At 34.3% G+C, this 15,009-nt stretch overlaps 1 protein-coding gene across 3 annotated transcripts in view; it reads right to left on the reverse strand.

Moving 5' to 3' along the window:
• LOC116341810 (calcium/calmodulin-dependent protein kinase type 1) overlaps positions 1-13,172 on the reverse strand; it is a 25,744-nt gene extending 12,572 nt beyond the window's left edge. Inside the window, exons 1-3 of one of the 3 annotated variants that reach the window (XM_031769109.1) lie at positions 13,061-13,172; positions 11,497-11,814; positions 6,262-6,396 (exon numbers count right to left, since the gene is read on the reverse strand). In XM_031769109.1, the coding sequence (XP_031624969.1) occupies positions 6,262-6,396; positions 11,497-11,609 (248 nt within the window). In that variant the 5' untranslated portion in view covers positions 11,610-11,814; positions 13,061-13,172. Of the gene's footprint in view, positions 1-6,261; positions 6,397-11,496; positions 12,013-13,060 lie in introns of those variants that run through there. The other 2 variants (XM_031769115.1, XM_031769123.1) reach the window with 2 other exon arrangements.
• Between the last annotated feature and the right edge of the window lie 1,837 nt (positions 13,173-15,009).

A 15,009-nucleotide genomic window follows, 5' to 3' on the forward strand; every position in this document is an offset into this window, starting at 1 on the left:
TCTCTCTCTCTCTCTCTCTCTCTCTCTCTCTCTCTCTCTCTCTCTCTCTGGTAAATAAGGAATGCGGGTTTTGTAAGATTTATATAAACACGTGCACTCTCGATGATGATAAAAGTTATATTTATCCTTTACGGATACTTTTTATTCAGTTTCTTTCGGTCAAAATGAACGGAAATTCGCTGAAGAAAAAACAATGAACCTAGATGATGATTTGCAATCGTAAGCATCAAGCGAAATAAATTCGACTATAAATATTTTGATTGAAAAGATTCATGGCTCCGAAAAATTGTAATAAAATGCGATTATCACTTGAAAATTGGTGCGGTAGTGTTCAATGGTTTGAAGTGCATTTTCATTTGCCGTCCAATAATTTTTCTCTGCTGTTTTTAAAACTTGAAATGCCACATTTTCCGTAAGAATTATTGCTATAACATTATAACATTTGTTTTTTGTTTTCGAAAAGATTTCAAAATATACGGGACATAATGGAAGAGAAAAAAAAGTTGAAAATATATGCATAATCACTCATGATTCGTAAATTTACAAAAATCCTGTTCAAACAAAGATTCCAACCAACGACTCGGTTATAAATATTCCTAGATAAAAACAAAAATGTAAAATGAGTAAATCAATCACGGCGATGTACGTTTTCTGAAAATTCAATTCACATCACGCCAGTGTGTGTGTGTGTGTGTGTGTGTGTGTGTGTGTTGTACTTTTGTGTATATTGGAATTGTAAAAAATTTTGTGGCTTGAAAATGAACAGCGCTTTACATTGCGTCGACACACAAAAAAAAGAAGCCGATGCGTAAAACTGAAATGTAATGTAAACTGTGAGCGAGGAACATCTGTAAATCATCGTGGTTGCCCATATCGATATATTGTGATTTTTTTTTTTTGATGTATTTGCTTTTTGTTTTATCCACAGTATCTCGATCTCTCTATTCGTCTATTTGCACGGCAAATTTATGTGTGTTCATCTTTCTATTTTGCACATTCATTAGTGAATTGAGCACATTCCATACAGTGTATATATGTATGGCTGATGAATGGCATTGGAATTTGAGAAGCGTACACGGGTTCCAATTTTCGCAATGAATTGGATTTTCGATAAACGATAAAATACATACACATTGTTCCAAATATAAATTGAGAAAATAACGCAAGGTTCAACCTCTTTCTCTTCGTCTTCCTCATGCTGTATGAAATTGTTGACCGCAACTATATACCATTTTGATGTTAATATTAATTTTAAAAGCACTTTACTTATTAGTTGTACCCGATCTCTCATTGTGCCTCGAGTATATTGTTTTAAAATCCGTTGGCGTTATCGAATATCTTCGTTTGCATTTAATTTGGTTCATCAATGCAAGCGAACACCGCATGCGGTACGGTGTTAAAATCATGAGTAACGAACCAAATAACCGACTTGTAACCAAATTATAAATCGCCGGGAATATTCAAATATCGCTAAACGAACCCAGGCCAGTAAAAGTTGCTATACATTTTACGATTTGTATGTGCTTCCAACAACATACGAACCCAAGAACTCAAGCGCTCAAGCGATATGATATGGAAAAAGCTTTTCGTGTATGCACAATTGCAACAACAACCGCATATGGTGAAACATGAACGAAAAAAAAAAAGATTGAGTAAAATCAGAGCGCAAATATTTAGAACGTGCACAGTTTCACTTTTTCGAAATAAAGTGCATGTTAATGTAATGACGACATAAAATGTGTTGAAATGAAATCGCTTGGTTTCTTTAATTCTTTTAAACGGTCTCTAATTCGACGGTAAAAAATGTAGTGCACCCCCGCTAAGGAACGCAACCGAGCATAAAATGCATCTGAACGCTGCACAACACATATGGAGTTTAAGTGGCTTTACTTCTGTTTACTATCTTCTTCTTTTTCTATAGCTGCAAAATTAACACAAAACCCAAGAAAAATATAAACATATATCCAAAAAAACAACGTAGCAAAGTAGCGGCTCAGAATGCATAGGGCGGAAAATTAGAGAGCAAACGAGTAAATGCGAGAACATTGAGTGGGATGAAAATAAAGAAGTGTGCAAAAGAAAAACGTCTACGTTCGCTGCATGAAATAAGCGAAAGCAAAGGAAAAAAAACATCAACAGCAATAACGGTGATAATTCATGGGAAAAGTCGCTGCGTAATTCTCTTATTATCCATGGTATGTTTTTCTTTTCCTCTCTCTCTCACGGGGTGTGTGTGTGTGTGTTGCTGGTGGTGATTCGGTGTCAAATTGAAGTGAACTTCATATTCCTTCGTTATGCATATACATCTTAGGTTCACTTTTGCCATGCAACACGGTAAATGATATTAAAATCGTCTGGCATGTGAGCTGTGTGTGTGTGCATTTTCACAATCAAAATTGCATCGAAAATGTGTGTATAGCATAGAATTATTCAGCGTTTATTTGTTTTTCTCTCGGTTTGATGTCTCTCGTACGCTTCATTCACTGGTTTTCATTCGCTTTTGCGATAATTTACCAGTCGATCTGCATTAATAATTCGCATGCGAACATCGATGACGAAAATCATCTAAATATTTATACGAATTAAAACACGATTTCACTTCAAGACATTATATCGAATATGGTTGAAATGCGAAATCTAGAAACACACTTGCCATGTATGAGACACTGTGTTCTATGCGATATGCTTAGTCATTGCCACCATATTTTAGCTGTGTCATATAACAGTGTGTGTGTGTGTGCATTGGATTTTTGAATAATATTCTTTTGATGAAGCTTTTGGCACATATCCTTTTCGTGTTGTATTCGTTATTTTTGCTGCTTCGAATTAAATTGAATGAGCACATATAGCTTTGACATTTCAATGTACCGTATGTATATGTATGCGCCGTATGGTTTTATGGGGTAGCGAAAAGCGTTTGAATAAGTTTACATGTTCTGAAATACTTAGTAAATTCTCTCACGAACATTAATTTGCCGTAATGGAAAATGTGCTGAATTTTTTTCTTCACCATTGAAAACTGAACCATGAACAATATATCTCACAGAAGGAACGAGTGTTGGAGAGTGAGAACGAGATAATAGAAGAAATGGAATACAAAATAAAATAGACACACACACAGTTTGTTCTCATAAAATAACCGACGACGAGAACGACAATGGAAAGTGATAATATATATAAAAAAAAACACGAATTGGAATTGAAAAGCAACAAGATTGCGATTAGTATGATCAAATGGCATGGAAACTGGTGTGAATTGTAGTCTGTTAAGCGCAATACAATATACAAACAACACCAACGAATTGAAGCTGAATGAAAGAACAGAACAAATGAAGAAAAAGCGCGACTCCATAACATCATCGAATTGAAGAGTGAATCTAGTTGTAATCAACACAGAAAGAGAGATGATAAAGTGCTTGTTAAACTATTTTGCAATGAAGAATGTGTGTGTGTGTGTTTGTATTTTCATCTTAACAAGGCGTTTCAATGCGTCAAATGTCCTCTTATCTAGTTTTCATACCAATTGAAGGAGAGAAAACAAGAACAAAGCGAGTGCGTGTGTGTGAAAAATATTACAGGCCGAACACATGTGTTGCATTGTATTTTATAGCTCGTTCAGTTAACAACAGCAATCAATGCGTTTGGTTTGTGGGTCTATGGGAAAAGGCGAGAGCGACCGTTTGCCATTATCATTGTTTGTCGCCGCTGTTGTTGTCTCACTGTCATTTGATAATGGCGACAGTGAATGACAAATACGCGTGGTCATTCAGATTGATGGGCAAACACCATAATGCACCACAGCACCGCACTTCATTTAATTTAATTAAACTCGAACGCGCACCATTCACATACCAAATCGAATACATGTGCATGTGTGGTTTCTATTTTGAATTGTGAACCGCATCATTTGGTTTCGATGATGAAAGAAAGAAAAAATATTTAATTTTGCCATTTGATTCGGTGCATTACGCTAAAATGCAACACATGCACTCCCATTTCAATGGTCAACAACAATCAAATGAAGACAAAATAGAAATAAAAATGTACAGCCACTTGGAAGTTCGCATGAAACACTATACCCGGTTCCCAATAATAGAACAAAATGTATAACAAAAACTGAGGCTACGTTGGTAAAGTTAAATAAATGTATACTGAGAGACTTTAATGTAAACATAAAAGTGGTACGGACAATCAAAATATGCAAAATCGGTTTTTTATTTACAATTTCGCATGGGTTTTGTCAACAAAATGGGTAGGCGCGTGTGTGTGATTGTGTGTGAGGGCGAGAAAGCGAGAGAGATTGAAGGGAATAATTAAATAAATTACATTGAATGTAGGCGTATTGGTTCGGAATAAAAAGTGACGCAAAAACCATAGAATTTGATATATGTGTGAAAGGAGATTTCTAATTATTTTCGACAAACTGATGTTGATTTCATTTTGAAATTTATTTGCACACAAATGGATCACATGTATACGGTCAAATGTTCATGTCAACAATATTATTCTGTAATCTGTATGCAGCAGGACCTCGGAAATTAGAAGTCACTAAAATTAGAAACCCTCCGATCAATCATTTATCCGTTCATTACATTCTGTCATTTTACCGAATTTAATTTGAATAAAATCATAGCTTCTCACGCATGCAAATCTAAAGGGGCTATAATCGAAAATCGATGAGTGGGTCTTCAGCCGAATAAAAATCCTAGCAAAAAGGGGGTTTTCATTTCACTCGGATCAAAATTGATCACAGCTGTAAAATTTTGGCCAAAAAAACTCCAGCAAATTAGAAGAATTTTTCTCATTCAAAAAGGCAAATCGAAAGATTTTATAAAAATCTGCTGGGGGTGCTAAAACGTTAGGGGAGGGTAAATGCGATCTATATAATCTATATCCGAGCTTATGCATAAAAACGTATATAAAAGTGAAAATTCTCGATTTTTACCAAAAAAAAATGTGGAAACTGATATTTGTCTCTACTTTTTTGTCTGTACTTCAAACCACATTTCATTTCGTGCATGAGAAAATAATTTTTTTCCACAAAATTTAAAAAGTCTTTGCACATAATATGTGACACATATAAACGATTTTTTGGACAATAATTAAATAGAATTCACCCAGACATTATAATGAGAATGCAATCAATAAGGAACACTTTCAAAAAACTAATTGATTAATCGATTGCAAACATGGTTCCGTGTGAGTTAAACACACATTTTCAAGATTATAATGAGATAATTTCAGCCAGATGAATCAGCTCAGCCAGATATCGTCAGGAGCTGAAATGGAGTGAAAACAATTAAAGTGATTGTTATAGTGATTGTAGCGATGTAAGTGTAACTATAACCATAACAATCACTTCTATTGTTTACACTTAATTTCAGCTCCTGACGATATCTGGCTGAGCTGATTCATCTGGCTGAAAATATCTCATTATAATGTCTGAATTCACCTTTTCAAATGGAAAACTCGTTTTGGTGTTTTTGATTATTCAAGTGCTTTTTGCGTAAATTCAATTCGGAAAATGTTCCGTCTGAAATTAGAAATTTTCAGAAATTAGAAGAGATCCTGCTGTATTTCATTCGAAGCCATAAATAAAAGGCCCAAAATACTAAACAAAACAAAAGAATTTAAAATAATGAGAAATTTCTGTGCGTTATTTACACTTCACATTTTAATTATAAGTTATTCAATAATAAATGTATGGTTGAAATGAGGTGGGGTGAGCGGACGGGGTTATAGTGGCTGTTGTTAATTCATTGAACAATTATGCAATCTCAAGTTCTAAAAGTGATGTATTTTAGCTTCAATCTAATACTGGGGGGTGGTTGGTTGGATATTTTATTCATGTACTATATTGTGTATGTGTGTATGTAATTTTCTGGTTAATTTCGGTTCGACAAAAAAAAAAATAAGTTTTTAGTCATGAAATGACACTCTTCTATACACTTGTTATTTTTGGTTAAGAAAACAGAAACAAACAAAATATTAAAAAAAATATATGAACACATTAAAACTATTATACAATTAATTATGACTAGGTGTGTAGGTGTGGGTGAATTAATCACTTGTATTTGGTTTTTGTTTATATAGGTTAATATATTGTTATTTCATTTTACTCGAGTTGATATTGACTGGGTGGTTTTTTTTTGTTCATTTCATTTTTGATGGGAGGGAAAAATTCAAATGAGAGACCAAAATACGAATACAGAGACATAAAAAAAATCGGTACACCATAATGGTGATTGTCTTAACACTTACCTTCTAAGTACTCTAATTTCATTTTCTAGTGAGTCTTCTTTTCCTTTGAGCGCTTTTTTATCAATTATTTTTACAGCGTATAGTTGATTGTTATGTTCTTTGCTTTCGGCTAAACGGACTTCGGAAAAGGCACCACTGCAATGACAAAAAAAAAATAAGAAAACATCGTTAAATGAAGAAAAAAAGTTAAAAAGACGGGAAAATGTCCGGAATTTATAAAAAATAAAGTCGTTCATTCATCAGGTCAAGTAGATAATAAAAAGAAGTACGAGAGAAGAAAAAAGAAACAAATCTAAATAAATGAGGTGGCGATGCGCCAATGTCATTCGTTCACCATATTTGAATCATTCAAATTGAATGATAAATGAATGAAAAGTGATTTTCGATTATCTTGACATCGATTAAATTATTACGTGTATATGCAAATATGTATCAAAACAAGCGCATAAGCAAGCGTCAATCGCTCCATAGCCTATTCTCAAATGTTCGATTCTAGGCTATTTCATCTCAACAACATTTTATGATATTCGTTTGCGTGCACGGTGCAAAATCACCGACCAATTTTCACATAATTTTTTTTTAATTCGCGAATTTTTATCTCTTTCGTACAAACTTTGTTTTGGATATTTTCGTTGTTTGTCGTATGCAAAATTTGTACCAATTACAAAATTACCAATTAGTGTGTGTGCAAATGCAACTTTCTCGCTCAATCGTATTTGTATATACGAATGGCTGGGGCGTTTAGCACGAATTAAACGGACGAGTCATTTAACATGCACGGAACAGTTCATTATATTGATTAATGCCTTGCAGTACACTAATATATGTGCTTGTTTATCTTTTCGCTAGAGATAAACGCAGAAATTTACAACAACAACAACAAAAATTATCGAGTCTTAAAACAAAACAAATTCTAGCAACATTTTTTTTGCTTCTCTCTGACATGAATCGCATTAGTTCAGTCAATTTCAGTTGCAAAAGTTCGCAATAATAAAATTGTGATTACCTTATGCCTATCGAGTTTTTTTGTGTGTGTGTTGGTGTTGCTATACGATCGAAAGCTCAAACGTAGAACATTTTACGTCGACAAATGTTGAAAATTTTAATAATAACTATGATGAAATGCTATGATTTTCACCTCAAGACTCTTCGTTGATGAAAAAAAACACACATACATCTTTTCGGTTCGAATGACATAATCATTAATCAGTGTATAGCTGATTGATTTGCATTCCGAAAAATCGTATGCGACGAAAAGAAAGTAATATAACATTTTTGTTTCCTTTCAAAATAATCGCAATTTTTCAGTTCTTTTCACGACTAGCATCGACACCATTTGAATAAATTATTCATCATTTGTGCAAATGTCAGTATTCATCTTATATACAGCACTAGCATTAAATGTTGTAGACATTAGCAGATTTTACATCAGATGTAATGCATTCAAAATAAGCTCGTACTTGAATGAAGCAATAACTTGCGCCAAACGAAATGATCCGCCCCGCATAATTTTAAATGAAAAATCCTCGAAAAGAGAGTGCCAGAAAAGCAATCACGAACAAAATCTGACAACGATGACAGTGACAATAAAACATTTGCACACAATTACTTGATAAAATGCACTGTACGTTGAATTGACATTGATATATAATACTTGTTTCAGGTCGGTTGATGAAGAAAATTGAGTTACAAACCATGTGACGGACGGGCACATGCCATGGTGTCAAACAACACGGCGGAAATTGTTTTATCAACAAAATCCGTTCAGTTTATTTTGAAATTTGGTATTTGTTTCCCTTTGGCAAATCTTTCATAGTTATTTAAACGACGAAAAACTGTAAAAGAGAAGCGAAAAATACCGGAAAATGTTGTGACAATTGAACTTGAACTGAAAACCAAAACAACAAACAAACAATTGCCAAATTCAGATTGACCCCCTACATGAAGTTGCTTCTAAGCTTTTCAATTCATCAACAAAAAAAGTACACATGCCACAATTTGCTCGCAATACAATTCTTTTTGGTTGTTGTAAATTTGTTTATTTGATTACGATGATGGAGAGGAGAAACCAAATAATGAACACATCACTCACTTACAAAGTGGTGAGAATTCATGTCATTTGCGTGACATCCGAACGATTTTGTATCGAGCATAACGCATTCTGCACGGCAAATCGATGAAAACGATTTGGCATTCACCTTTCACTGTAGCATGGGTTTTTATTGTTGTCGTTGTAGTTTACGTTGTTGACGTCGATCCAGTTTTTTCATTGTTTTTGCCCCCCAAAAAACCAACAACAACACCAAAGAACATTTGAACTTCAAAGATATCCCCACAAGCTCAGTGTGTATGTTCATGAAAAAGTTATACGACGGGGGAGAGAGCATTTTGTGAAATAAAAAGAAGAAGAAGAAAAAAAAAACACAAACCAAAACAGCTGAGTACGTCCAAATATGGTTTCAAAATGCGACGACTTTTATGTTTCGAACTTCATCGAATGAAATAAGAAATGAATGAGCGTGCGACCGCGAGTGCATAATGCGATTAGTTATATTTTGTTTCATTTTATTTTTAGCATTAAAACATTATCGCCGTGCTCAATCACTCTTTTTTTGTTGTGTTTGTTCCTTTGCACACTCGTATATACTGCCATGAACAAGTGCAAAGTTTTTTTTTTTTTTTGAGAAAAGTTGTAAAGTTTTGTGTTTCGTCAAAAAATTTCATTGCCATACATACAAACAGAAAGAGAAAGAAGCATAGTATAACGCAGCAGCATTTAATGCTTATTGTTTGTTTCAATACCATTTTGAATTTTTGCAGTTTGTTTGATGACAACAACAGCAATATCAACGACGACAACGGTGGTGGTGACGGCGGCGGAGACGGCGGCAGCGATGGCGACTGTTTCTATCTTTTTTGTTGTTTAATTCGTTGAAAAGTTTTTCATTTTAATGCCATTACGCTGCCTTTTTAATGTCTATTTGACATCCAAACATATCAAATACGATCAACGATTATTATTTGTTTCGGATTTTGGTTTTCACCCCGTTCACAAATCGTACTACGATTTCATGTGCCTGTTCTACATACGAACTTTTAATATATATATTTAGATGTGATGATTGTAGTTTCATTCGGCCGTCTTTCCATGATGATGATAGTCATGTGAGGAATGGGTGGAAAGAGCAAGGGGCACAATAGAGACAGAAAGAGAGAGAGAGAAAAGCGAAAAGAAGCACGGGAATGCTGGCGGTTGTGTCGCCAGTTTTACATTTTCCTCGAACCATTCTATCGTTTGCAGTTGAAATGTAATTAGCGATTATTGCTTTATCTGTTGACATTGCTTCATTACTCCATTGCTTTAAATAAACAACACTCATTTACATAGCGACGGCATTAAACCAATAATTAAAACACACTAAGGCGATCATTGCGATTTCAAACAGAGAATTGTTGTTTCATATTATTATTATTATTTTTTTGTGCTGCTATTTGCTCTCAATAGCGGCAACAACAGCTTTTGCTCTATTTCTCATAAAGCACATTAAAATACAATGTAATTTTATGTGACAAATGACAGACTGGCTTGAGATTGATACCATTTTTTGCAACACGAACGACAACAACAAATCATGCACGGTAACATTTCAAATGAGCCATACATTGAAAAGTGTGCCAATAAATTGTTTAACTTCGATGCAATAAATTGCGAGAGAGAGAGAGAGAGAGAGAGAGAGAGAGGCCTGCGAGAAAAAAGAGCACGTTCTGGCTAGAACATTTGCGCGCCGAACGGAGAATGAAAGGAAAGATAATTTGAAAACTCAGTGCTGGTAAAATCATTTTTTTTTTCATTTCATTTTTTGAATGAACCGTAGAACCGAAAGGATGCTGGTATAATAAATACAAACGGATATTGGTTATAATGTGATAATAGATAATATCAATATCGGAAAGTCATAAAAAATTGAGCATAACTTGTTTAAACATAATTCCAGTCGCTCTCAACGACAGACAGACACACACTTGCCACATAGTTGGAGATATAGAAATTGAGCGAGCAGAGAACTCGCGAACATCATCAATTGGATGATATTATAATATTGAGAGCGAATAAATTAGATTTTTAATGTCGTCCCATTGGTTTTTCGACATTATAAATTAATGGATTGAGAGTGAGAGAAAATGAATCATTTTAAATGATAAAGCCATGTAATTTGGTGACAATATGAAAAACAGCAAAAAGATTTCGGTCGATGTTAATTTCATGTTGTTCGCGAGAGTTTGTTGTTGTTGATATTGTTTCACATCATCCCATGTCAATTAGAATAGATTCGTTGATGAACCGTTTCGTTTGCTAGTGTCAAGTAATGTTCAAAAACCGAAATTTTTAAATCGATTTTATGGACAAAACACAAATTTGGCGATGAGTGAACATCATCAAAATATACATCGTTGTCAATCTATGATATGAGTATGTATGAAGTGTGTTAGTATGTCTGAGTCGCCTCCATTTGGATCATATCATTAATGATGGTCACATCATAATTCAAAACCCCGTCGAGAGACAGAGAGCAAATGCTGTGTGTGTGTGTGTGCCACTATCACCACTGTTGCTGCTATATTGTGTATTGTATTACTGTATCGCAATTACAGTATCGAACGAAAGTCGATCCTGTCGCCTTCACTTTGGCATCATGGCATCAAAATCGAATATTTCACGCCATAATACTAATAATCTGATATCTGCGCTAGCATATACATTTAACTGGCAATTTTCTTTGGTAGAGCCAGTCGAGTTGCCCCCTGTTTCTGTTGCTCTCATTTGTTTCGTCATCATTAAAGTGTTGGGCTCTGGCTTAAATGACAAACAACAACCACACGCACACATACTATCACATGCACTTACACATTATGGAAATGTGATAAATCAGTCGTGTTTGTAGTTTGTTGACGTGTATTTAATGTGTGTCCATTTCTATACTTTATATAAAATAGATAGATAGAGAAAGAGCGAAACCGTTCTAATCGTATAGATTCATCGAAAAAAAATACCGATTTGAAAAGCAAATAAAATACACACAACAACAATGAAGGGAAATATTATTTATATAAGACGAATGTGATTCGATGATAAATGGTAAAGACAAACACATCGATGAGACCATAAAGTATTTACTTATCGCAAAGAAAATAAAAATGAAGAAAAATCATGTAAAAAAGGGGGTGACAACTTACGTTCCTAACAACTCCTTAAGATTATACTTCTCCTCGATCGTAAACTGTTTGTCTGGATCACGAGAATCGCGTTTCGATTTTTTGGTGGAGTCTTTTTTACCAAATAACGGCATCTCGATCAATTTTTTTTCGTTTGATTCGATTCGTAATTCAAATTATTTTGCACGACACTGGCACCACACACATACACGCACACCACACCACTGGTCACTGTCGTTATAAATTCTGAAAAAATGTTATTTTTTTTTGCCCGAAATGATGATGATGATGCCACTGTTGCTTCGGTTGTTGCCTAGCTTCAACTGCTACTGAACGCTGCTGCACGAACAACCGAAAGGGAAAGAATCGAGTGAGATGAAACTCAACCAATGTAAAGCCGACAGCGCACACAAAAATCTAAAGAAGATTTTGTGCTTTTCGTAACTACGACAATATTTAAGAACGTAATGCCGACGGTAATCAACGATTGGACTCGCAATCAATTTCAAATCGGTCGATAATAGGAATAAAAAAAGAACACACCACCAAAACTAAAACAAGAAAATAAAATTCATCGAGAAATCACATACAAATATTCATATAAACACACCGAAATCAAATAATATTTGAAACAACAACAAAAAAAAATTGATGCGGTGTTTTTGTCGCAAACGTCGCGCGCGAGAACGAGAAAAAGAGACACGAGAATTGAAAGCAACACAGAAAAATAAAATGTGCCGATAGTGAGCTGAGTTTTAATTTTGAATCGAATTGGAATGACCGACACACATAAACACACACGAATTCATGCAAAGATTTCAACACTTCTTTCGTTTGTTCGTTTTGTCTATTGCTTTGCAGCTATTGTTACTCCTGCTCTGTTAGTGTTGCTGCTCTTACTGCTGCTGCTGCTGCTGCTGACTTTTGATTTGAAATCAACTAACTGTGTGTATCTCTCTGTTTTTCCTCGCTCTTTGAGAGTTGTCTTGTGATTTTTTTTAGAAGTTTTTCTAGTTTTTTTGCGCGTTTTTTTCCTCGTAAAGTCGAGAAATTTATTTCCTATGACATCAATATAATCGATTCCACTGTATCATATTTGGTTGTTCTCCATCACCCCGAAACCGAAAAATATACACAATTTGTTTTCTGTTTGCGTTCCGTTGTTGTTTTTTTTTTTTTTTTTTTTTTATTGTCAATTTAAACACACACTGCCAGATACTATAACCAAAGGGCAATTAGAACAGAATTTTGCTTTTCTTTTCTTTCTACTTGATTCATTTACTTTTCCAAATACCATGAACAGTTATACGCAATGCAAAGGAATCTCTTCGTTTCTTAGTTGTTGTTTATTTCCGAAAAAATAATAATTTGCGATGTTTATTTTTTGTATGCTTGTAACAAACTTGTATTTACTATTTCTCATTGAGAAGCACCTTCAATGGTAACATCCAAATTTTACTTCTTTTATCGGATTTAATAAATTTATCGCTTAATTTGGCGCGCATTGACTTTGCCTTCTCACGATACGATATAAAAGAAGCAAGAAATTTTTTTCGAACACCAAACAGAAAAATACAAACAATACCAAAACCAAATTAAAACTAATTTCGATTCGTGTTGTTTTTAACAAATTTAAAAAAAAAATGATTTGAAACAAATTTTTTGCCTATTTTTCGTTCTATTCAACTAAAACACTTTTACGCATCACAGTTTCAAGATATTCAGCACGAATAAATGTGTATAATCCAGAATCGAGTACTCGCACAGAGCGAAAAGAATCACGAAATAAACGTTTGTAAGAAGAAGAGGAAGACAGTGAGGCAGGCAAAATGAGAAGCGAACGAAAAAGAAAGAGAGAAAGAGAAAAAATCAAAATGTTCATCCATACATAGAATTTTGTTGTGTATGGCTATATTGCAAAAAAAACGCCACAGTGGAGATCCTGTGTGTTCGTATATTTCATGCGTTCGAACATAAGTTTGTGTGAGTGCGCGGCTCCAAATACCAAACCAATATATCTCAATCTGGAGAGAATGAGTGAGCGAGTCAGCAAGCGAGTGTGAGTTGGTGAGCGGCGCAGTAGACACATTTTCAGTGTATCTACAACACTGTACGATGTATGTATTTGAAGCTCCCCAATGGAAACGTCAATTCCAGCTGGAATGACTTTTTAATTCAATTTTTTCTGCTTCAAAATTATGGACCCAACGGCATTCACATATTGTTAATTTAATTTTAATTCGTCTCGTTTAATCAAACTTTCAGACCATTCTTCGGAATGATGAGAAGTTTTTTTTATATCAGGTGTCCAACGAACCAGATGACTTTTGTCAAATACAAATCACTGCACTTGAATACCGAAGACTACAAGTAGCGACATCTTTTAACTTTTTTGCACGGCGCTGATTAAGCAACTGTTGCGCTTATTTCAAGCTTTTCCACAAAACACTTTACATGTTAAGTTTTTTCTGATTAATAATAACTGACAGTTATTGCGAGTTTTCAATAGAAAAAAACGATTTTAACCATCTGATCGTTTGTTTTGATTATTTGAAAACATTACTTTTGCTCCAAATGATAAAAAAGAGTGTATTATTTGTATCTTTATTTCCCTGAAATTGAAAATAACATCAATTGATCAATTCCAAAGATAAAATAAACATTTAACGATCAATTAAAACAAGCAATATATTACCATAAAAGACCCGATTTCATTCAAAAACGCAATAAACACGTTTAGCCTAATTTCTGAGCATAAAATAACCATTCTAAGAAACTGATCAGAATTGTTTATTTTCGAAAGAGAAAAAAGAGTATTTTTTGAGAGAATTATTGTACGTTCATTTGTAACTTGTGAGATGAGTTCGCACCTGTTGTCGCAGATTGGTCACTGATGGACAGAAATACCTAAAACGAATATTTTCATAAAACTAAATGGCGTGTGTGTAGATCGATTTTTTTTTGGTTCAGGTTTCCATTATTTAATAGAGTCAACAATCGGAATGCCACCGTTGCGAATGTCAATGTTACTGTTTTTTGTTGTTGTAGCATGTACTCGTTGTACTTGATCGATGCGTTTGCCGATCACATCGTTTCTCTTGTGGAGCACGACACGGTGTGAATGTGAGAGAGTGCGCGGCATGAAAGTGAAATTAGGTCAATATATGTATTGAAAGAAAATCGGTATCAATGAAAAAGAAAATCAAGAAAAGAAAGCAAAGCAACGACAAAACTAAAAAACAAAAGTATTCAAAGAGTAATGAAGATGATTCAAAAATAAAAAAAATTAAAATAAATTCACCTTTTTGTGCAGTTTCTTCGTTGTTCTTCTTCTTCTGTGAATAAAGAGCAGCATGGAGGTGAAACAATAATCGTTTAAAGTGCACATACGCCCGCTCAATTAATTTTGCATTGCGAATTCACATATCAAGAGCGTGTGGAAAGCTAAATACCATCAATTTATATGCTTTTTTGTTCACATTCTGCAAGCTTTGTGTCGCGTCTCGCTTTTTTTTGCCTCTTTAAATATTCAGC

The sequence above is a fragment of the Contarinia nasturtii genome, unplaced genomic scaffold (assembly GCF_009176525.2).
Source record: "Contarinia nasturtii isolate CC-2019 unplaced genomic scaffold, AAFC_CNas_1.1 Cnas_scaffold_129, whole genome shotgun sequence".
Classification (NCBI taxonomy): Eukaryota; Metazoa; Arthropoda; class Insecta; order Diptera; family Cecidomyiidae; genus Contarinia; species Contarinia nasturtii.